The following is a 22,701-nucleotide window of genomic DNA, read 5'->3' as shown; positions in this document are numbered from 1 at the left end:
CGGCCTTCAGCTCAGGTCATGATCCCAGGGTCCTGGGATCGAGACCCGCATCACAGAGAGCCCGCTTCCTCCTCTCTCTCTCTCTGCCTGCCCCTCTGCCTACTTGTGATCTCTCTCTGTCAAATAAATAAATAAAATCTTAAAAAAAAAAAAAAAAAAAGACTGCGCGCTGGGCCCGCGAGCCCGTGGGTGGGGGCGGGGCCGGGCCATCTTAAGCCCCGCCTCCTCCGCCGGGCTCGAGCCTGCTGCGGACGGCTAGGCCGACGCACCTAGACCCTCGCAGCCAATCGAGAGGCGCGGCGCAGTTTCAAATAAAGACGGCGGGTGAACATGGCGTCTGCTTTTGGGTCTGGGTGGTGATCGCTGCGCGTTCTGTGGTGAAAATGTGGCGGGTGAAAAAACTGAACGTTATCCTGTCGCCTTCGCCCCAACCGGTGAGCAAGAGAACCTCAGGGACGGAGAGAGCTGGGTCGGGGCTTTGGGGCGGGACGCCGCAGCGCCGAGTGTCCTGGAAAGCTGGGTCGAGGGGAACTTGGGGAAGGGCTGTGTGTCTGTGTGTCTGTGAGTGTGGTCTATTAACGGTCCTGCCGCTTAAGCGCGGCTGCGGTGGAAGTCTACTCTTCCTATTGCCGCAGGAGCTTCTTAGAAAGAGAAGAGGGGCCGGCCTGGCCCAGCCCAGGCTTTCTCACACTCTCCTTTCTCAGGGAAAACCAGCTATGAGAACTCCTCTCCGAGAACTTATTCTGCAGCCCGGTGCCCTCCCCAACTCTGGAAAAGGGCCCCCGATAGGCTACTCGCCGACCTCATCACTGTGCAAGCTGGGATTGCAGGTGAGATTCGCCTGGCCGGCTTCTCGACTGGGCTCTTCGCCGAGGTCGAAAGCTCAGAGGAACAGAGGGCCAAGGCTGGAACGTAATTAATAAGGATAATGAAGTCTTCTGCCTTAGTGACATCCATTTACAGCTATTCAGGCCAACAGAGAGGTGCCCTAGGGTGGTTAAAGGAAATCCACGGGGAACCCAGACCTCTATTTAGCTGTTAGTTTTTATCACCTCCTCCCCCGTTAAACCTTTACCAAACTACTGAGAAACACTATCACTTTGATTAGTGGTTCTCCCGCTAATGTGGGCTCACACGCAGAGATCAGTCAGCTGCCACAGTGAGGCAATATCCACGTTCATTCCAAGAGGTTGCCAGAACTCTTCCTGGGATCAAGTTACCCCACTAGAAGGCAGGGTACCTGGACAGACTTCTTTTAAACTAGCCCCATGTAGAATTGCCCTCACTGAGTTGTACTTTTTTCAAAAGTCTTGAGAGAAGTAGCCACGTGGAAACTGCTTTTCAGTTGTTGTAAAAACTTGCCGAGGAAGGAGATTGACCCCTCTATAAAATTCCTTAAAGAAATTTCTTTTAGAACTTAACTGCCTGGGATACTTGTCTTCCTGAAGAAATTGCTGTCCTCTTTTTTTCTGATAAGGAGAATTAGGTAGTCTACGGTATTTTCCCTCTTGCTCTGGCTTCTAGAGAGCTTAGGGTCAAATTTGATCATCAGATATAGCTACGGTTACTCCTTGAAATAGGAAGATTTGCTTCCTTTTTCTTTTCTATGATTTGGTATCTCATTAACCTCTATCTGCCCTTTTTCATGCAGACTAAATTATTTGTAACATTTTTATTTTTAGTTGATTTTTTAAAAGATTTTTAAAATTTATTCATTTGTCAGCGAGAGAGAGAGCACAAGCAGGCAGAGTGGCAGGCAGAGGCAGTTATTATGGTAGTTATTATGACTTTTAGGGGAGCCTGGGTGGCTCAGTCAGTTAAGTGGCTACCTTTGGCTCAGGTCAGGATCCCAGGGTCCTGGGAGCAAGCCCTACATTGGGCTCCCTGCACATCAGGAAGCCTGCTTCTCCCTCTCCCACCAATCCCCCACTCCCCTCTACTTGCATGCTCTCTCTCACTGTGTCTGTCTCTGTAAATAAATAAATAAAATCTTTAAAAAAATTTTTTAATTAAAATTAAAATATATTTTAGTTTTATTTAATTGTAATTTACCATATTAGTATAGTCTAGGTTAAAAAAAAGAGTACCTGCCTCCCTTTCCCTGCTCTCCCATGTGTGTACTTGTGCTATCTCTCTTTCTCTCAAATAAATAAATAAATCCTTAAAGTAATTTTCTACATCTTCACCAACACTTGGTACTTTTTTTTTTTTTAAGATTTTTATTTATTTTTATTTGATAGAGAGAGATCACAGATAGGCAGAAAAGAAGGCAGAAAGAGAGGAGGAAGCAGGCTCCCCACCGAGCAGAGAGCCTGACACGGGACTTGATCCCAGGACCCTGAGATCATGACCTGAGCCGGAGACAGGTGCCCCCACTTGGTACTTTTTGTTTTGTTTTTTATAGTGGCCATTTTAATGGGTGTGAGGTGTTATGTCATTGTGGTTTTTTATTTGCATTTCCCTAATAATTAGTGATGTTGAGGATCTTTTCACGTACTTTTTGGTCATTTGTATTACCTCAAGAAATGTCTATTTTAAAGTTTTTTGTCCATTTTTTTTTTTAATTTTTTTTTATTTGACAGAGAGAGATCACAAGTAGGCAGAGAGGCAGGCAGAGAGAGAGAGGAGGAAGCAGGCTCCCTGCTAAGCAGAGAGCCTGACGTGGGACTCCATCCCAGGACCCTGAGATCATGACCTGAGCCGAAGGCAGCGGCTTAACCCACTGAGCCACCCAGGCGCCCCTGTCCATTTTTTTTTTTTAAGATTTTGCTTATTTATTTGAAAGAGAATGAGAGAGAGAGAGCATGAGAAGGGGGAAGGGTCAGAGGAAGAAGCAGGCTTCCTGTGGGACTCGATCCTAGGACTCCCTCCAGGATCATGACCTCTGAGCCTAAGGCAGTCGGTTAACCAACTGAGCCACACAGGCACCCCAATTTTTTGCCCATTTTTTAAAAAGATTTATTTATTTGACAGAGAGATCAGAAGTAGGCAGAGAGGCGGGCAAAGAGAGAGGAGGAAGCAGGCTCACCACTGAGCAGAGAGCCTGATGTGGGGCTTGATCCCAGGACCCTGAGACCATGACCTGAGCTGAAGGCAGAGGCTTAACCCACTGAGCCATCCAGGAGCCCCTTTTTGCCCATTTTTAAATTGGGTTATTTTGTTGTTGTTGTTGTTGTTGAATTGGAAGGCAGCTATGCTCACCACTATACCACCAACGCGTTGTTGTTGAATTGTAAGAGTTCTTTATATACTATATATTACCAGTTTTAAGATTTTCAAATATTGTTTCCATAAGTGATTTAAAAAAAAAAATGAATAGGAACTTGATAAACACAGCAAAAACTGTAAGTGTAAGTTTACATTTCTCAGAGTCTTTGGTTTGTTTATTTAGTTTCTGAGCTATCGCATACTGATTTATGTTTTTTATTTCATATCTTCATTTATGTCTTTTATTACGGTAATGCTCTAACCTTACTAATATTGCTGTCTTTGCTCTTTTTGTTTGCTTTAACCTCATGTCTCTTTGTCATCACTTTATTTTCTACTTTTCCTTTAAAGCACTTTGAAAGAAAAACTTCTAAAAACTGGAAAAACAAACAAACAAACCAAACCTGAAATAAAGGGACGCCTGGTGGCTCAGTCCGTTAAGCCACTGTCTTTGTCTCGGGTCATGATCCCGGGATCCTGGGATCCTTGCTAAGCCAAGAGGCTGCTTCTCTCTTTGCCTCTGCCTGTCACTCTCCCTGCCTGTGCTCTCTCCCTCTGACAGATAAGTAAATAAATAAAATCTTAAAAAAAAAACTGAAATAAAATGTGTGAAAGTACATAAAATATACAACTTAACAAATTTGTATGAAGTACCTGTCATTGTAATCAACACTCAGTCAGCAAATTGCCAGAATATCAGAAGCCCTTTTTAGCTTAACCTTATGTTTTAAAGTTTTATCCACTGATGTAAATGAGAGATTTCACGTAAGTCTGATTTTTTGGTTTTTTTTGGGAACATAATTGTTCTTTCTATCTCAAGCTACTGAAATAGTTTTATCTTCCTTATATACTTCAGTAATTTTATTTTTTCTTAACAGTCTTGCTTGGAACTTGGTAAGCCATTTCAATATGCAAACTCTGGTCTTTCTTTACCTTGGAGAAACTTTCTTATAATATTTGTTAATTATATTTGTTTACTTGTTAGTAATTAAATATTGTTAATTATAAAATTTGTTAATTTCTTCATGGCACTTTTTTCTTCACATGTTAGATTTACTGGATTTATCTTCCAATTCTTTTAGGTCTTCCCTAAGGTTTATATTTCTTTGTATTTTTGTCTTTGCTTTAAGATACTTTTCCACTTGATGAGCCAGGCCAGTAATTCCAACCTCTACTCTGATCATTGTCTTTCAATTCATTTTATTGAATTTTTTAATTAAAAGTAATATTTATTATTTCCATAAGGGCTTTGTGTGTATGTATTGTACTATCCTCTTTTAATTCAGTTTGCTGAATTTTTTGTTTAAAAGTACTTTTTAGGGGCGCCTGGGTGGCTCAGTTGGTCAAGTGTCTGCCTTCGGCTCAGGTCATGATCTCAGGGTCCTGGGATCGAGTCCCGCATCGGGCTCTCTGCTCAGCAGGGAGCCTGCTTCCCTCTCTCTCTCTCTCTGCCTGCCTCTCCGTCTACTTGTGATTTCTCTCTGTCAAATAAATAAATAAAATCTTTAAAAAAATAAAATAAAATAAAAATAAAAGTTCTTTTTACTATTTCCAGAAGGTCTTTGTATATGTGTGTTGTTGTACTCAAATCTTCTTCCATTGTCATCTGTTTCTTCTATCAGCTGTTTTGTTAGGGTCTACTTTTTCTAACTATCTTAGGATTTATCCTTTCTGTGCCTATTACATCCATTTAAGTACAGTCATATTTTCCCTTTCTTGTTCATTGAGTCTCAGGACCAGCAACCCTGGAGGTGGTAGAGGGCACAGTGGTCTTTGTGGCTGTGAACCAGCATGTGGGGGGTTATCAGTCCTTTATGAGGCATCAGGAGGAAGTCTCTGTTCTTCATTTTCCTCTGCTGTAAAGGTTAGAGCTCTAAAAATACCAAGGGTTAAATGGATTCATCCCATGTGTTTCAGGACACTCTCAGCTCTTGAGGCCAAGGAGACTGGGTCTCTACTTCAGATTGATGTTGCCCTTTATCCTAGGGTCCATAGATTTCTGTGGTCTCCAGCAAGACAGTATACTAACTCTGGTCCCCAATTTCTCATCTATCCCAGAAGAGGGAAAATCTTGGAGCAACTCTAGGTTCTGGCAGAGCTTACCTAGAGATCCTTCCTACCCATTCCTCTAAAAGTAGGTTGGAGTTAGGATTGGAGACAAGTGGGTCACATTCAAGCTACCATCTCCCCAGGATATAGATAGATTATCTCAGCCTTGTTTATATTGTAGGCTTGTTCACTTGCAAAGATCCAAGTTGGTTTCCCAGCTTTAGTCAGGGTTTAGTTTAGGGTTTCTTTAGTGCGCAGCAAGACTTAGCCAAATTTTACCTATACAGAGGTGATGAAAACTCTTCCTTTGAGTTCAGACAATATTCTGTACCCATAATTATATGTTGGGAACCTGAATTGACTGCCTTGGTCACCTCCTTTTGTTTTCTTTGTCAGGAAGGCAGCAACACCGCATCTCCACCCGATTTTATCAATGCCAAGAGGACTGATTCCCCTTCAGAACAGTTCACCCATCCCTCAAAGTGGCTAAAAGATCCTTGTCAGCATGAATCAGATGAGCAGCCCCTAGATCTGAATCCCCAAACTAACTCTACTCCTAAAATATCTGAGGAAGCTGTAGATCCACTGGACAACAATGTGGTTAAAACCATGGTCCTTGTACCCTCTCCAGTGAGACAACAGCAAGACGTTACACTTGAAGCTCATTTAGATACTATGACAGAGACAAACAGCTCATTTCCAGATGAGCCTCTGAGGCTAGGAGATCTGCTAAGAGAAGGGGTGGCAGCCTGCAAAGAAGACAGCTTTTCAGAGGTTGTTCCCGCTATACCTGATAAACCTACATTTCTGCATCCTCCATCCCATATCTTGGAGAGTCTACCAAATCCCTGTTCAGCGCAACAGCTACACTGCTCCAAAGAAAGCCTCAGGGGTGGTAGGACTGAGGCTATGGTTGAGGACTTAGTCCCTTCGGAAAGTAATATCTTCTTGCCTTCCTCCATGCTCTGGCTCTCCCCGTCAACTGCCTTAGCAGCAGATTTCCCTGCCGGGCATGTGGACCCAGGGGAGGGAATTGTAGAGCACAGATCTGTAGAGGAAAGAGAACTTAGCTTTCCCACACTCCTTGAGAAGACTGAGTTAGGAGATCAAGCACTTGTCTTAAATATGGGAGATACTCCATCCACATGCCTAACTCCAAATCCAGGAGAGATGGAATCCCAGGCAGCTCCAGACCCAGCAGTAGAAGATGCTGGTAGGGTTCTCATCTCTGATACAGGGCCTTGGATGTCCCCACTGGCCTGGCTGGAAAAAGATGTAAATACTTCGATTATGCTGGAAAATCTCCGCCAGAGCTTATCCCTTCCCTCTGTGCTTCGGGATGCTGCGATTAGTACTACCCCTTTCCCTACTTGCTCCGTGGGGACTTGGTTTACTCCCCCAGCAGCACAGGAAAAGAGTACAAACACCTCACAGACAGGCCCAGTGGATATCAAGGATGGTACTTCTGAGACAGAGCACCTCCTATGGGGGTAAGTATCCTGTATCTTTGTGCCCCTGGGCTCCATTAATCAGGACCTGCTGCTCCCATTCCCTCACCCTTTCTTTCTTCTCATGTTCTTTTCTTGCAGCAACCGTCCTCTGGATCTAACTGCCTTATCTCGACATGACCTAGAAGATAACCTGCTGAACTCCCTCATCCTCCTGGAGGTTCTCTCCCGCCAGCTGCGGGACTGGAAGAGCCAGCTGACTGTCCCTCACTCAGAGGTTCGGGACAGCAGCACACAGACTGATACATCTCCCAGTGGGGTAAGAAGTTCTTCCCAGTGGGCCCTCTTCTTTAAAATATGTATAAAAGCTGAGGATCTGGAAAATCCCTTAGAGCTGTGGGTACTCATTATACCCCTGGGATACATCATCATTTTCCTAGGGAATATAAGCAAGGAAAGTTTTAAAGGAATCAGTTTCTAGATGTTCATCTTTCACATGTACTCTTTTTGTTTTAAATTTTAATTTTTTATTAACATATAATGTATTATTAGCCCCAGGGGTACAGGTCTGTGAATCACCACACATGTATTCTTTTTTTTTTTTTTTAAATTTTATTTATTTATTTGACAGAGATCACAAGCAGGCAGAGAGGCAGACAGAGAGAGAGAGGAGGAAGCAGGCTTCCCTCTGAGCAGAGAGCCCGATGCGGGGCTTGATCCCAGAAGTCTGGGATCATGACCCAAACTGAAGGCAGAGGCTTTAACCCACTGAGCTATCCAGGCGCCCCCCGCACATGTATTCTTAACTAATTTTTTTCTTTCCTACTTCCTCATTCTCAGTGGCCCTTTCCTACTTTCCTAAAGAGCAGCATATTCACGACCTATCCTGAATCTTACATTGTCAAGGAATAATAATCAAAGGACAGTAGAAAATCTTTGTGTACATGCTGAGAAAGCAAATGGCTGCAATGATAACGTAACACATGTGGATTATTAAAAATTTTGACTGAAGTTCACTATTGAGATTTTGGCATGTATCTCCAAAGGAGCACCTAGAATTGGGTCTTTTCTTCCTCCATTCCTACTTATGCCCATTACTTATGTGAAGCAGATTCTCAGTTCTTACATCTAGAAGAAAGGAAAATCAGCATAGAATTGTTGCTGAAGCATGTCTTAGTGTAGGAATTATAGTAATCCACAGACACATGAGTTAATAAGGGGAGGGAATTGCTGTCCTTTTTATTAATAGATTATTCCCAATAAAATGTTACTGGGTTAAATGGACTTCTTGGTTGCAGAGATATTGATTAATAATAGACTTAATATATTATAGAATTAAAATATATTACGTGAGGGGCACCTGGGTGGCTCAGTGGGTTAAGCCGCTGCCTTTGGCTCAGGTCATGATCTCAGGGTCCTGGGATCGAGTCCCGCATCGGGCTCTCTGCTCAGCAGGGAGCCTGCTTCTCTCTCTCTCTCTCTCTCTGCCTGCCTCTCCATCTACTTGTGATTTCTCTCTGTCAAATAAATAAATAAAATCTTTAAAAAAAAAAAAATAAAATAAAATAAAATATATTACGTGAGGATAAAATTCTGAGTGTAAAAATACAAGGTTCAAGGAAGAAAGGATGATAAAAAATTTCTGACTCTTTTTAAAGATTTAAAGATTTATTTAGTTGAGAGGGAGGATGTGCATGCATGCAGAGGCAGAGGGAGAACGAGAAGGAGAGAAGCAGACTCCCCACTGAGGGTAAAGCCCAAAGCAGGGCTTGATCTCACCACCCTGAAATCATGACCCGAGCTGAAATCAAGAGTCAGATGCTTAATCAACTGAGCCACCCAGGGACCCCCAAATTTCTGATCTTTTTTTGTTTTAAATTATTTTATTTTTAAAATTTATTTTATTTTAAATTTTTAAAATTAAAAAAATTTAAATCTATTTTTATTATTTATTATTATTATCATTATTATTATTATTTTAAATTTCCGACCTTTAGGAAGAGCTTGTGTATGCATTGTTTAAAAAGATTTATTTATTTGAGAGAGAGTGTACATGTGCGCAGGGGCAGGGGCAGAGGGAAAGGGAGAGAGAGGATCCTTATGTGAACGCCCTACTGAGTGCAGAGCCCCATGTAGGGCTTGATCCCAGGACCATGAGATCATGACCTGATCAAAATCAAGAGTGAGATGCTTAACTGGCTGAGCTACCCAGTGGCCCCTGTTTATGCATTTTTTTTTTTAAGATTTTTTATTTATTTATTTGACACACAGAGAGAGATCACAAGTAGGCAGAGAGGCAGGCAGAGAGAGAGAGGAGGAAGCAGGCTCCCTGCAGAGCAGAGAGCCCGATGTGGGGCTCGATCCCAGGACCCCGGGGTCATGACCTGAGCTGAAGGCAGAGGCTCTAACCCACTGAGCCACCCAGGCGCCCCTCAAACTATCAATATTTATAACATGGTTAAAATTACAGCCTTTATAACATTTTAAACTTAAGAGTACTCAGTCTTTCAAGGTTATCCTGTGAGATATGAGAGGAAAACAGTTTAAAGACCACTATTCTAGAGGATTCTGGTTGTGACAGCACAGGTTGAGAAAGGAAGGGAATGGTGTCCAGGGAAGGAATTGAGAGCCTTAGTCTTGTGGCCTTTGAGATAACGGGTAGCTACTGCTAAGAAGAGCTGGTCTCCAAATGCCCAGAGACCTGGGGTTGAAAATATCCTCAACTTTACCTTCTGCCAAAATCCTGACCTCCTTCCCCACTCTTTCCCTGAAGATTGCCAAATCCCTTTGGAGGCCACTGAGCCAGAGCCAAAGAGGGGCAGTGACAGCACCTGCCGCCATTCCCTATTCCCCATCACAGTGTCCTGTCCTTCCCGCTTGGCTGCCTCCTTCACACTAATCTCATCACTTGCCTGACTGCCCTGCTCTGAGGAGCATTCGTGCCTGCCCAGCTCTCACAGAGTGCCGTGGGCCTTACCACACACGATGTGGTGGGGAATAATGGCTGCTCTGCAGGGGAGGGGAGCAGCGAATGCCACAAGCTCTGTCGCCTTAAATCCAGACTGCTGTAACATCATGACTCAGCACTGCTGCTCCCACAGGTTTTGTCTCAGATGATGGCTGCCTTTCAGCAGTAATGACATTTCTGGGCTTTTCTCTCAGAACCTGAGTCTTTGTATGGCTCTGCTGTCTCAAGATCATACTTTTCCACTCTACACAGCATACTAATTTTTATGTGCACTAAGGTAAGGCATAGACAGAGAATGAGAAAAACGACTAAGAAATATTCAAGAAGGTTACTAGAAATTAAGAGAATTACAAATTAAAAGAATGAAATTAAAACTATTTTCGTCTCACAAAATGGCAAAAAATAAAATAGATAATACTGGTAAATATTGTCCCATTGTAGGTAGGGTGTATAAATTGGTTCAACCTTTTTTGAAAGTAGTTTAAGATCATTAAAGCAATTCAGACTTTTTGACCCAGTAGTTCCACTTCTAGGAATGTATCCTAAGAGTTAAAAAAAAAATGCTGCATAAAGGCAGTAGCTTTTTTCGAAAACACCATAAGATGGGATATTCTGCAATGTAATTTTATTTATTTATTTATTTAAAGATGTTTATTTGAGAGAGAGAGAGAATGAGCAGTGGGGAGGGGCTGAGGGAGAGAAAGAGAGAGAAGCAGACTCCCTGCTGAGCAGGGCGGGTGGTGGGGGGTGCTAGATCTCAGGACCTGGAGATCATGACCTAAGCCAAAGGCAGATGAACCAACATACCACCCAGGCACCTTGCAACGTAATTTTAAAGTATGCTTATGAAGAGTTTTTAATAACATGGAAAGGAAGTATAACATAAATCATGGCTTTTAAAGAAAGGAAATTACAAAAAAAAGAAAGGAAATCAGAGTTTAGATAATTTCTGAAAGGCTTCGAGGTGAGGTAAAGTATCAGCGGAAGTTAAAAATGAGTGTACTCGGGGCGCCTGGGTGGCTCAGTGGGTTAAAGCCTCTGCCTTCGGCTCAGGTCATGATCCCAGGGTCCTGGGATCGAGCCCCACATCGGGCTCTCTGCTCTGCAGGGAGCCTGCTTCCTCCTCTCTCTCTCTGCCTGCCTCTCTGCCTACTTGTGGTCTCTGTCTGTCAAATAAATAAATAAAATCTTTAAAAAAAAAAAAAAATGAGTGTACTCTACTTTGATAGGTCCCCATGTTCCAGTCTCAGGCAATTTCAGTGAAGAGAGTGAATATAAACTCAAGGTTAAATAACATTAATATAATGAAATTAAGTAATAGAAGGAAGACCCCATGTTTATTTATGTTATAATCTCAGTTGTGATTTTCTTTCTTTTTTTTTTTTTTAAAGATTTTATTTATTTATTTGACAGAGAGAAATCACAAGTACACTGAGAGGCAGGCAGAGAGAGAGAGAGAGAAGGAAGCAGGCTCCCTGCTGAGCAGAGAGCCCGATGCGGGACTCGATCCCGGGACCCTGAGATCATGACCTGTGCCGAAGGCAGTGGCTTAACCCACTGAGCCACCCAGGCGCCCCTCAGTTGTGATTTTCTTAAGCATTACTGTCTTTCATCATACCTAAAACACTGTCAGTATTAAGATGCATCCCAATTTCAGTGGCACTATTGTATAAAAAGATAATCATCTTAGAATTTATTGAATAAGGTAGTTTCTTTTTTCAAGATTTTATTTATTTGATAGAGCACAAGCAAGGGGATTGGCAGGCAGAGCAGGGAGAGCCCGATGTAGGGCTCGATCCCAGGACCCCGGGATCATGACCTGAGCCACCCAGGCCCCTTGAATATGGTAGTTTCTTTCTAAATCAGTAATCTTCCTGACACCTGAGGGAAGTAATATATTCCTCAGTTACAGCAAATCCCTATAGCCAGAAAATCTCTGGTGTGGAGTTATAGTGAAATCTTTCAGGGTAGTTGCTATACTGTTGGTTAAGAATCATTGCTCTCAGGCACCTGGGTGGCTCAGTGGGTTGAGCCGCTGCTTTCAGCTCGGGTCATGATCTTGGGGTCCTGGGATCGAGTCCTGCATTGGGCTCTCTGCTCAGCGGGAAGCCTGCTTCCTCCCCTCTCTCTGCCTGCCTCTCTGCCTACTTGTGATCTCTCTCTGTCAAATAAATAAATAAAATCTTAAAAAAAAAAATCATTGCTCTAGGGGTCCTTGGGCGGGTCAGTCGGTTAAGCGGCCAACTCTTGATTTCTGCTCAGATCATGATCTCAGAGTCCTGGGATAGAGTCCTGGGTCTGGCTCTGAGGTCAGCAGGGAGTCTGCTTGGCCCTGTCCTTCTCCCTCTGTCCCCCTCCCCACTCATGCTTGCTGTCTCTCAAATAAATAAATTACATCTAAAAAAAAAAAAAAAAGAATCATTGCTCCGGATGGTGAAATTATTAATGGCTTCTTTTTTCATTTTATTCACTCTATATTTCCAAACTTTTATAAACCTTTAAACACATGTCATCCTTATAGTTAGAAAAAGGTTTTTTTTTTTTTTTTTTTTTTTTTAAGATTTTATTTATTTGACAGAGAGAGAAATCACAAGCAGGCAGAGAGGGGGGAAGCAGGCTCCCCGCCGAGCAGAGAGCCTGTTGCGGGACTCTATCCCAGGACTCTGGGATCATGACCTGAGCCAAAGGCAGCAGCTTAACCCACTGAGCCACCCAGGCGCCTGAAAAAGGTTATTTTGAAAAGGAATTTTTTTATGTACCTCTGGATTTTTTTCTGACTCCGCTTCCTTCAGCTGTGAGCCTTGCTCCTGCTTTTCATAGGAGAGGGTCCTGGATCTTGGCAGATGGGAGGGGGAATGTGGCGCTGGTGGGGCATGTTGCCTCTTCAAAGGGCACACTTTTATTTCTCTGACTAGACAAGTAAGAAACCTCAGCATCTTCAGGAGAGCCAAGAGATTGGACAGGCTCTGCAGCAGGCCAGGAATGTCATGGTAAGTACTGATTGCCTTTATGCCATCTCTGGGTGTCCTGTGACGATCAAGAATGAGTCTTGGGGCACTTGGGTGGCTCAGTGGGTTGGGCCGCTGCCTTTGGCTTGGGTCATGGTATCAGAGTCCTGGGATCGAGCCTCACATTGAGCTCTCTGCTCGGCGGGGAGCCTGCTTCCCTCTCTCTTTCTCTGCCTGCCTCTCGGCCTACTTGTGATCTCTCTCTCTCAAATAAATAAATAAAATCTTAAAAAAAGAAGAATGGAGAGTTCTGGGTGGTTAGCAGATGGTGATTATCTTCTCCCTACTGGGAGCTTGAAACTGGGGTCAGTGGTTTCCCCTCCCAGTGCCCTTGGTTATTAGTTCCGACTTAGTGACTTTATTTGGTCTCTGGTCTAACCTAACCACCTTTCCATTTACAGCAGTCTTGGATGCTGGCTTCTAAAGAGCTGATATCCTTGCTTCATCTATCTCTGTTGCACTTAGAGGAAGATAAAACTGCCGTGAGTCAGGAGGTAAGCAGCACGAAGGTGAAGGCACTCCGGTGAGACTGAAAGTCCAAAAAAAGGAACTGGACGTGGTGTCTGATTCTTTTTTTTTTTTTTTTAAGATTTTATTCATTCATTCATTCATTCATTCATTCATTCATTTATTTTAGAGATTTTATTTATTTATCTGACAGAGAGAGATCACAAGTAGGCAGAGAGGCAGGCAGAGAGAGAGAGAAAGGAGGAAGCAGGCTCCCCGCTGAGCAGAGAGCCCCGAAGCGGAACTCGATCCCAGGACCCTGAGATCATGACCTGAGCCGAAGGCCGCGGCTTAACCCACTGAGCCACCCAGGCGCCCGCGATGTCTGATTCTTATCTTGTAGTCTCGGCATGCGGAAACCCTGGTCTCCTGCTGTTGTGACGTGTTGAAGAAGTTGAAGGCAAGGCTCCAGAGCCTCAAAGCAGAAAGGGAGGAGGCAAAACACAAAGAGGAAATGGCCCTTAGAGGCAAGGACGCGGTAAGGTGCCAGGCCTTTGTTCCTGGATGTGGGAGGTCTCTTCTTCAGGGTTCCTGCAAGAACACAGAGTTACTTGCCCTCTTCCCTCAACAGGCGGAGGCTGTGCTAGAGGCTTTCTGTGCACATGCCAGCCAGCGCATCAGCCAGCTGGAACAGGACCTGGCATCCACTGGGAACTTCAGAGGCCTTTTGAAGGAGACCCAGGCCCAGCTGGTAATTTGAAGGCATTTTCTTCCCTGGGATCTAAGCTGACACACTGGGATGGCCATATCCCCGCACTCTGTTGTATCCAGAGGGAGGGGGCCATCTCTGTAGGCAATCCTTCTTGTGTAGGTTGGGCTTCATGCTGAGCAGAAAGAGGTGGCTCAGCAGACAGCAAGTCTGACTTCAAACCTACAACAGGACTGGATATCCATGCAGCTGGATGTGAGTATTTGGGGCTATTATATCACCCTTTACTCCCAGCCCGCCCTGTTAGGAGCCCTGCCTCGAATGTGCTCTCCTGACCTGCTTGCTTCCCCTACTAGTACGTAACATGGACAGCCTTGCTGAGCCGGTCTCAACAACTCACAGAGAAACTCAAAGCCAAGAGCCGGCAGACCCTGCAGGAACGTGATGCTGCAATTGAGGAAAAGCAGCAGGTACAAACCAGAAGTGGGGACTTCTTAGGCCTGGTTTCCTCATCCTCCTCTGTAGAAGGCCTTTCTAATGAGTGGTATCATTAGCCTCTTTCCCTGGTTGTGTCCTTTTTCTCCTCTGGGTTTGGAGACCAGCCAGGTCCTTTCACTGTAGATGGCTTTGGGCCCAGTTGTTTCCTTTTCTCTTTAGTACCTTCTTCAGCTACTTTTCTCCTCTTTCTCCTTTTTACTGGGGAACTTATTTCTGCAGTGTTACTGCCCAGGAGCAAGGTGCTTTGCTGTTCTGTCCAGAAAGAGAAGCTGGTCTGAGTCCTAGGATTCCTGATTCAGGAAGAATCATAGGAGAAAAATCTATCTTTTCTTCCTAGGTTTCCAGGGAGCTGGAACAAGCTACTACCCATTTAGAGGACTGCAAAAGCCGAATAGAACAACTAGAGTTGGAAAACAGTCACCTAGCAACAGGTAGGGGTGTGTGTGTGTGTGTGTGTGTGTGTACATGTACACATACATACACGAACAAGCCCTGTGCCCTGCTGAAGCCTGGCGTATGGCAGTAGAACAAAGAAGTGCTGTGGAACATTTTTTTCAGAGCAGAAGAACAGAGAGGTTTTGGCCTGATGACTACATGGTGTCATTAGGATACTTTTTGTTTAGATATCTGGGCTCAGCTGCAGAGTCTGGCCAGCATGGAGAGTCAGCTAAAAGAGCTACAGAGTCAGCATGCCCATTGTACCCAGGACCTGGCCATGAAGGATGAGTTGCTCAGCCAGCTGACCCAGAGCAATGAGGAACAGGCTACTCAGTGAGTCACTATCGGGTTGTGGTGGCAGTCAGCACCCAGAGTGTAGGATGGCTGGGATCTAAAAGAAGGTCTTTGGCAGATGGCAAAAGGAAGCGGTGGCACTAAAACACACGCAGGCAGAGCTGCAGCAGCAACAGGCCGTCCTGGCCAAGGAGGTCCAAGACCTGAAGGAGACCCTGGAGGTGAGGAACATGGCTCGGGGCAGGGGAGCTGGGAGCAGTGTGCCTCTTACCTGATGCTATGCTAGTGACATTTGAGGCTGGGGACCAGAAAAAGCCTCTGTTCCCAGGGCTCTGAAATTTCCCACTTAGCTCATTTTCACCCCCTCCTTCTCTCGCCCCTTGCCTTCCTTCCTTTTCCTGTGTCCCCAGTTTGCAGACCAAGAGAATCAGGTTGCTCACTTAGAGCTGGGTCAGGTGGAATGTCAGTTGAAAACCACGCTGGAAGCACTCCGGGAGCGCAGCCTGCAGTGTGAGGACCTCAAGGACACTGTGGAGAACCTGAAGTAAGATTTCTACGTTCTTGTGCTTCACCTACTAAGTGTTTCCCATCCAAGTACTAACCAGGCCCAATCCTGCTTAGCTTCCGAGATCAGACGAGATCAGGCGCGTTCAGGGTGGTATGGCCGTAGACATTCACCTACTAAGTGTTTATGCTTCCTCGGAACACTTCAGAAACTGCAGTCTCCAAGGAGACTGTGACATGATCCAAGATCCTCTTGTTTTCCTCTTTTTTTTTTTTTTTTTAAAGATGTTATTTATTCATTTGAAAGAGAGAAAAAGAGAATGAGAGCATGAGAAGGGGGAGAACTAGAGGGAGGGGGACAGCAGACCCCACACTGAGTGCAGAGGCTGAGGCCAGGCTGGATCCCAGGACTCATGACCTGAGCTGAAATCAAGAGTCAGACGCCCAACTGACTGAGTCACCCAGGTGCCCCATGTTTCCTTTTTGAATGAAGCTCCGTGTGGGGATTTGGGAGAGGAGTTCAGAGGTTGCCTGGTCTTTGGCTGTATTCTCTATTCTTTCCTGATTTCAGGGCTAACCTGGCTAGAACCATAGCAGAGAACCAGGAACAACACCTGGAGAAGACCCGCCAGTATTCCCAAGAGCTAGGGGTGCTGACTGAGCAACTACGGAGACTCACCCTCTTCTTACAGGCAAAACTAAAGGAGAAGGTAGGATCCAGGGATTCCTTCTCTTCCTTTCCAATCATATCTTCAACCAAAGACAATTTTATTCCTTCCTTCCCAATCTGTAGATTTTTAATTTCCTTTTCTCATCCTACTTCATTAGCTAGAACTTCCACCACTACATGGAAAGAGAGGGGTAAAAGGGGACATCCTTCCCTCATTCCTGATCTTAAGTATGATGTTAGCTGCAGGCTTTTGTAGGTTGAGGAAGTTCTCCTCTATTCCTAGTTGATGAGAGTTTTTCCAGTTGTATCTTTATCATGCAGAATGGTCTTCCTAAAACACTACTCTTCTTCCATCTCTGACCTTCACTGACTTTCAGTTACCTACAGTACTTCATCCTGTCATCCTTTTTTTCATCTGTTTCCTGCCTATTATGAACCCTTTACTCCAACTAGACTGCCTGTATACCACATGTCTCTAATCATACATGCCCTGTCTCTAATCATACCCAGACTTGGGCTGTTACCATGCCCATTTTCTAGAAACTAGAAATACCTTTCCTTTCTTTATCCTCCTTATTTCAACTTCTTTCAAATGTTCCAGAATCACATGGACTCAGTGATCTCCTGCTGTATTCTTCATGAACTTACTCTCCTTTTGCACTTGCATTAGTTTCCCTCAGATGTCTGTTCTCATCATCTAGATTATGATGTTTAAAGAAAGCAGATGGGGGGCGCCTGGGTGGCTCAGTGGATTAAAGCCTCTGCCTTTGGCTCAGGTCATGATCTCAGGGTCCTAGGATTGAGCCCCACATCGGGCTCTCTGCTCAGCAGGGAGCCTGCTTTCTCCTCCCTCTCTCTGCCTGCCTCTCTGCCTGCTTGTGATCTCTGTCAAATAAAATCAATAAAATCTTTAAAAAAAAAAAAAAGAAAGAAAGAAAGCAGATGGGACAACTGTGGATTCGGTTAGTTAAGCATCTGACTAGATTTCAGCTCAGTTCATGATCTCAGGATCATGAGATCAAGCCCCAGGCTGGGCTCCACACTCTGGTGAGTCTGCTGGAGATTTTCTCTCTCTTCCTCTCACTCTGGCCCTCCCCCTGCACTCACTCTTCCTCTCTCTCTCAAATAAATAAATATTAAAAAAAAAAAAAAAAAAAAAAAAAAAAAAAGAGGGGGCACCTATGTGGCTCAGTGGATTAAGCCTCTGTCTTTGGCTCAGGTCTTGATCTCAGGGTCCTGGGATCAAGCCCCCCGCATCAGGCTCTCTAGCAGAGAGCCTGCTTCCCCCCGCCCTACCCCATCTACCTACTTGTGAACTTGCTCTCTCTGTCAAATAAATAAAATCTTTAACAGAAAACAGAAATTTAGCCTTTCTTCTTTGGCTTTCCCACAGTGCACACCACACAATATATTGTTGATATCTTTCGGAATAGTTAATCAGCTTATTCAACATTGAAAGGTACAACCACGATCCTGAAATTTGGAAGTGCTTATGATCTGACCCTAGTGTGTGCTGAGCACAGAAAATGTGAAAGAATCCACAGTGTTGCAGGGAAGATAGGTGTAACCTTGACATCTTGACTTGGGATCATGATAGAGGTCTTCATGGAGGAAGCATCAGTTATACCTTTGAGAGTTAGCATGTCTTCTCAGAGCAGGTGATCCTTGGGCAGAGTCTTGAGTTTTGGAAGGTGGGGGTGGGGCAGGGGCAGGGTTATGTAGGAAGGCCTACTAGGCAAAGTCAGAAAGTGCCTTTCTGACTATGAAAGTCAGAGAGGCACTGTGTGTACTCTTCTTGTAGTGTCTACCTTATAACATGACCTGGGTTATGTGCTGGGGTTACAGGTGAACAAGATAAGGCCCTGCTCATAAGGAATTTGGCAGGTTTGGAGTCTGGGAAGTAGCTTTTCAGTATAGAAGCTATATGGGGCAAGAATGACAAGGAGACAAAACTAGAGAAGTAGACAGGAGGCCTGGAGGTTTGAACTAATGGCGATTATAGAAGGGTTAGAAAGGAAAGGGTGGACTGGATGAATTGAATACGTATTTAGAAAATAGAAGTGGGTGCCTGGGTGGTTCAATGGGTTAAGCCGCTGCCTTCGGCTCAGGTCATGATCTCAGGGTCCTGGGATCAAGTCCCGCATCGGGCTCTCTGCTCAGCAGGGAGCCTGCTTCCCTCTCTCTCTCTCTCTCTGCCTGCCTCTCTGCCTACTTGTGATCTCTCTCTGTCAAATAAATAAATAAAATCTTTAAAAAAAAAAAAAGAAGAAGAAAATAAAAGTAATAGAACCTGGTAACCAATTTGGTGTAGGAGTAAGGTGGAAGAGTGAAGGGTCGTCTCTAAATTGCTGGAAAGATGATACCTTCTAGAACTGGGGGTGGCACACTTTTCCCATAAAGTACAATATCGTACTTTTGTCTTTTTGGCCATGTTGTCACTATCTTAACTACTCAACTATGCCTTTGTAGCTCAAAAGCAGCCATAGATAATATGTAAATAAATGTATGGCTGTATTTCAATAAAGCTTATTTACCAAGACAGGTGGCAGGCCAGATCTGAACCACAGACTGTCAGTTGCTGCCCTCCCAATCCCCCGGCCCTAGTATCATAAACTGGAGGAGGAACAGATTTTTGGTGGGATAGGACAGGGAAAATGGTGAGGTCAGCCTTATGTAACCCAAATTTCAGGTAGACTGTGGAGCGTTCTGGTAGATTTTTCACAGGCTTTTGGGTCTGGAGATTGAGAAAAAAATCTACTTGAGAGAGACAGATAGAAAGTTCATCCATGTAGTAGTAGCTTTTTTGTGGAGTTCCCCAAGGCAAGGCCTAGGGAATGGATTAGAGTATAAAGAAGGCCAAGGATGAACCAAAAGGAGTCCAACAGTTTAAGGAACAACCTGTGGATAGAGAGAAGAAATAGTGAGAAAGTTATGAGGCGTGTGTATGAAGGAGAGAGTCATGTCCCAGAAGCTGAGAAAAAGAAGTTTCTTTTTTTTAAAGTTTTTAATTTTTTAATTTTTTAAAATTTGACAGAGATCGCAAGTAGGCAGAGAGAGCAGGGGGAGGAAGCAGGCTCCCTGCTGAGCAGAAAGCCCAATGTGGGGCTTGATCCCAGGACCCTGGGATCATGACCTGGGCTGAAGGCAGAGGCTTTAACCCACTGAGCCACCCAGGCACCCCAAGAAAAGGAAGTTTCTAAAAGAAGAACATGGTCATCGATTATCAAATAGGTCAGGTAAAACAAGAGCTGAAACATGTCTGTGGAATTTGAAAGTAAGGATGCCCTTAGTGAACCAAACGAGTTTTGGTGGAATGGTGAGGAAGAAGACTGAGTGTAGTGGGCTAGGGAGTCACTAGATAATGACAGTTTTAGGCGGGAAATGTAGGCTTCTTTATCTTTTTCTTGATCGGAGGGGAAAGAGAAAAGGCAGTTTAAAAATGGGATTTAGTGGGGCACCTGGGTGGCTCAGTGGGTTGAGCCTCTGCCTTCGGCTTGGGTCGTGATCTCAGGGTCCTGGGATCGAGCCCCACATCGGGCTCTCTGCTCAGGGGGGAGCCTGCTTCCCCCTCTCTCTCTGCCTGCCTCTCTGCCTACTTGTGATCTGTCTGTCAAATAAATAAATAAAATTAAATTAAAAAATGGGATTTAAGTTAAGAAGGTTTCTGTGTTTAATTGTGTTTTTGTTGTTGTTGTTGTTGTTGTTTTGTGAGAGAATTAAATTCTGGGAAAGGAGCTAATTGAGAAGGTGCTGAAAGAGAAAAAAGAGAGTAGATGGAACAGCATTCCAGAGGAGGTGGCTTCTTGGTACCTGGAAGTTTAAGAGATCATAAGCCTGAAGAGCCGCTGACCATGTTTCTCCTCTACCCTTAGGCTGAACCAGAGACCCCCGTGGTAAGCACAGCCTGTGCTCCTGCCCAGGAATGCCCTCTGCCTACTGCCAGCGCCTTCCTAGGAAATGTCTTGACAACAGTGGCAGATGAAGGTTAAAGGCCCTGGGATTTAGGGGTGGGAGAGTTGTGGCCCTGGCTTCTGTTATGGCAGACCCTTGACTGGGTCACCAGAGGAGCCCTCTACCTTGGTTGGTTTTGTTTCAGAGTCAGAAGCATCTCCTGTGCCCTTGCTCGGAAGTGACAAGAGTGCTTTCACCCGAGTAGCATCAATGGTTTCCCTTCAGCCTACAGGTTAGGATGGGCTCCAGGGATCCTGCCTCATTTCTAGATCTGGTACTCATGATAAAGAGTAAAACAGTGAGAAGTAATTTGCTCTAAAAACCTCAATTTTACATGGGCTCATTTTATTTCTGCCTTTTGGGATCTGCGGTGTTCTGGAAATTTAAATCCTATGGGTGGGGAACATGGATAAGAGTTGTGGTGGCGATGGCTACCCACACTTCTTCCTTCCAGAGCCCAAGGGCTCTGCTTCCAGCTAGCACTTGCTCTTTCAGAGATCCCAGGCATGGAGAAGAGCCTGGCAGAAATGGGTGAAATGACTCTGGAGCTTCAAAGCCTGTGCTCCCTGCTGCAAGAGTCTAAAGAGGAAGCTGTCAGGACTTGGCAACAAAAGATGTGAGTGGAGGGTGGTCTTGATCAGAGGGGGCAGGTCACGTGAGATGGCTCCTTATGTCCAGGGCCCAGCCAGCACCTGGGAGGACAGAAATAATGCTGAATTTTTCCCTCCCCTAGTTGTGATCTGCAGGCAAGTCTACAGGCCCAGGAAGAACAGCATCAGGAAGCCCAGAAGGCAAAGGAGGCAGACATAGAGAAGCTGAACCAGGCCTTGTGCTTGCGCTACAAGGTGAAGGAAGGGCCTAGAAGTGGGGCGATGAAGAACTGGGGCAGCTCTACTGGCCCATTGGGAGCAGTGGTCTCTCCAGGAATCTGGGTGGTGGGGATTTTCCAATCCTTGCCCTAGTTTTGCCCTTCCTGGGGTCAGCCATTTTACACGTTTGGGAATTAGCAATGGGCTGACCCATCTCCCAGGATGACCTAGAAGTCAGGAACTCTGGCAGAACTCTCTCAACACTGAAACATGCCTTGCCTGATGTAGCCCTAGAGGAAGAATCGGGAGTGTTATCAATTGGTGTTATTGGAGCTGGACAGGGGTCAGACACTAAATCCTATCTCCTGGCAAGGGCTGCTAAGAAGCCAGCTCTCTCAGTGCTTCTTACCTCCCTTTCCCTCACAGAATGAAAAGGAGCTCCAGGAAGTGATACAACAGCAGAATGAGAAGATCCTAGAGCAGATAGACAGGAGCGGCGAGCTCATAGTATGTTCAGTATGATGCCTGGCCCTCCGCCTTCTGTGTCCCTGAGGGCTAGAATTTCAGATTTGGTGGGAAATGGATCCCTGGTCTTCCCTTGTTCACCGTTCACCACATGGGATAATAAGGGTAGAGAGGCCCTTTGAGGGCTACTGGACATCTCTCCATTCTCGTCCCCAGAGCCTTAGAGAGGAGGTAACCCAGCTCACCCGCTCACTTCGGCGTGCGGAGACAGAGACTAAGGTGCTCCAAGAGACTCTAGCAGGTCAGCTGAACCCCGACTGTCAGCCTATGGCTACTAACTGGATCCAGGAGAAAGTGTGGCTCTCCCAAGAGGTGAGAGGTGACTCAGCAGAGGAGCTGGGCAGCTGGCGGGAACCCTAGGCTGTGCCTCTACTGATCTGAATATACCTACAGGTGGACAAATTGAGGGTGATGTTCCTGGAGATGAAAAATGAGAAGGCAAAACTCATGGTCAAGTTCCAGAGCCATGTAAGAATTCCCATGCCATTCAGGGCCATTTCCCACTACTACTAGCAAGTGCTCTGCCATATTTTCCTTGCCCCACAAGCTATGCTGTTTTTCTGAGTGTAGGACTTAATGCATCTTGTCTGTTTTCTAGAGAAACATACTAGAGGAGAATCTTCGGCGCTCTGACAAGGAGTTAAAGAAACTAGATGACATTGTTCAGCATATTTATGAGGTAAAGGAGGGAGGGAGTTGATGTAGCTAATGCACCTGGCATAGGGCTTGGCCCCAGGAAGTACTCAGGAGCATCTCTGTGGTTCCCAGCCTGTGCTGAGCCCTGGGCCTGACTCACTGTTGCAGGCTTCTCTGTGGCTTCTGCTCTCTCCCCTCTGACCCAGTTGGTGCTTCCTGGGGCTGGGAGCCTTGGACTTATGACCCTAATCTGCCTTTTATGCCTCTTCCCAGACTCTGCAGTCCATCCCAGAGGTTGTGAGGGGTTGCAAGGAGCTACAGGGATTGCTGGAATTTCTGAGCTAAGAAACTGAAAGCTGGAATCTGTTTCACCCTTACCTGCAGTACTCCCTTAGCCCAACACCAGGACCAACGGACAAAGAGCTAGCTGTGTTTAATGTTATTTAAATAAAATATATTTAATGTATTTCTTCAAGTTCACTGAATCGTGTTTTTTGGGTGTGGGGGATCTATGAGGTTAGAGAACCTTGTTGGCTCTCC

General features: G+C 45.1%; 1 protein-coding gene across 2 annotated transcripts; it reads left to right on the top strand.

Moving 5' to 3' along the window:
* The first annotated feature begins 130 nt into the window (after positions 1-130).
* SPAG5 (sperm associated antigen 5) lies at positions 131-22,641 on the top strand. 2 transcript variants are annotated; one of them, XM_059378942.1, is made up of 24 exons: positions 131-434; positions 715-830; positions 5,653-6,746; positions 6,846-7,023; positions 12,588-12,662; positions 13,082-13,174; positions 13,531-13,665; positions 13,759-13,878; positions 13,999-14,091; positions 14,193-14,306; positions 14,672-14,765; positions 14,958-15,105; positions 15,185-15,287; positions 15,477-15,610; positions 16,142-16,280; positions 20,113-20,224; positions 20,337-20,423; positions 20,687-20,807; positions 20,925-21,036; positions 21,427-21,507; positions 21,682-21,837; positions 21,919-21,993; positions 22,124-22,204; positions 22,435-22,641. In XM_059378942.1, the coding sequence occupies exons 2-24, from the start codon at positions 717-719 to the stop codon at positions 22,504-22,506; spliced, it is 3,531 nt and encodes a 1,176-aa protein (XP_059234925.1). In that variant the 5' UTR covers positions 131-434; positions 715-716; the 3' UTR covers positions 22,507-22,641. The 2 variants fall into 2 exon arrangements, with proteins under 2 accessions (XP_059234925.1, XP_059234924.1); XM_059378941.1 differs by having other exon boundaries at positions 132-434; positions 705-830.
* Positions 22,642-22,701: the final 60 nt, after the last annotated feature.

This window comes from Mustela nigripes, chromosome 16 (genome assembly GCF_022355385.1).
Source record: "Mustela nigripes isolate SB6536 chromosome 16, MUSNIG.SB6536, whole genome shotgun sequence".
Classification (NCBI taxonomy): Eukaryota; Metazoa; Chordata; class Mammalia; order Carnivora; family Mustelidae; genus Mustela; species Mustela nigripes.
This window is presented reverse-complemented; position numbering and strand designations above follow the sequence as displayed.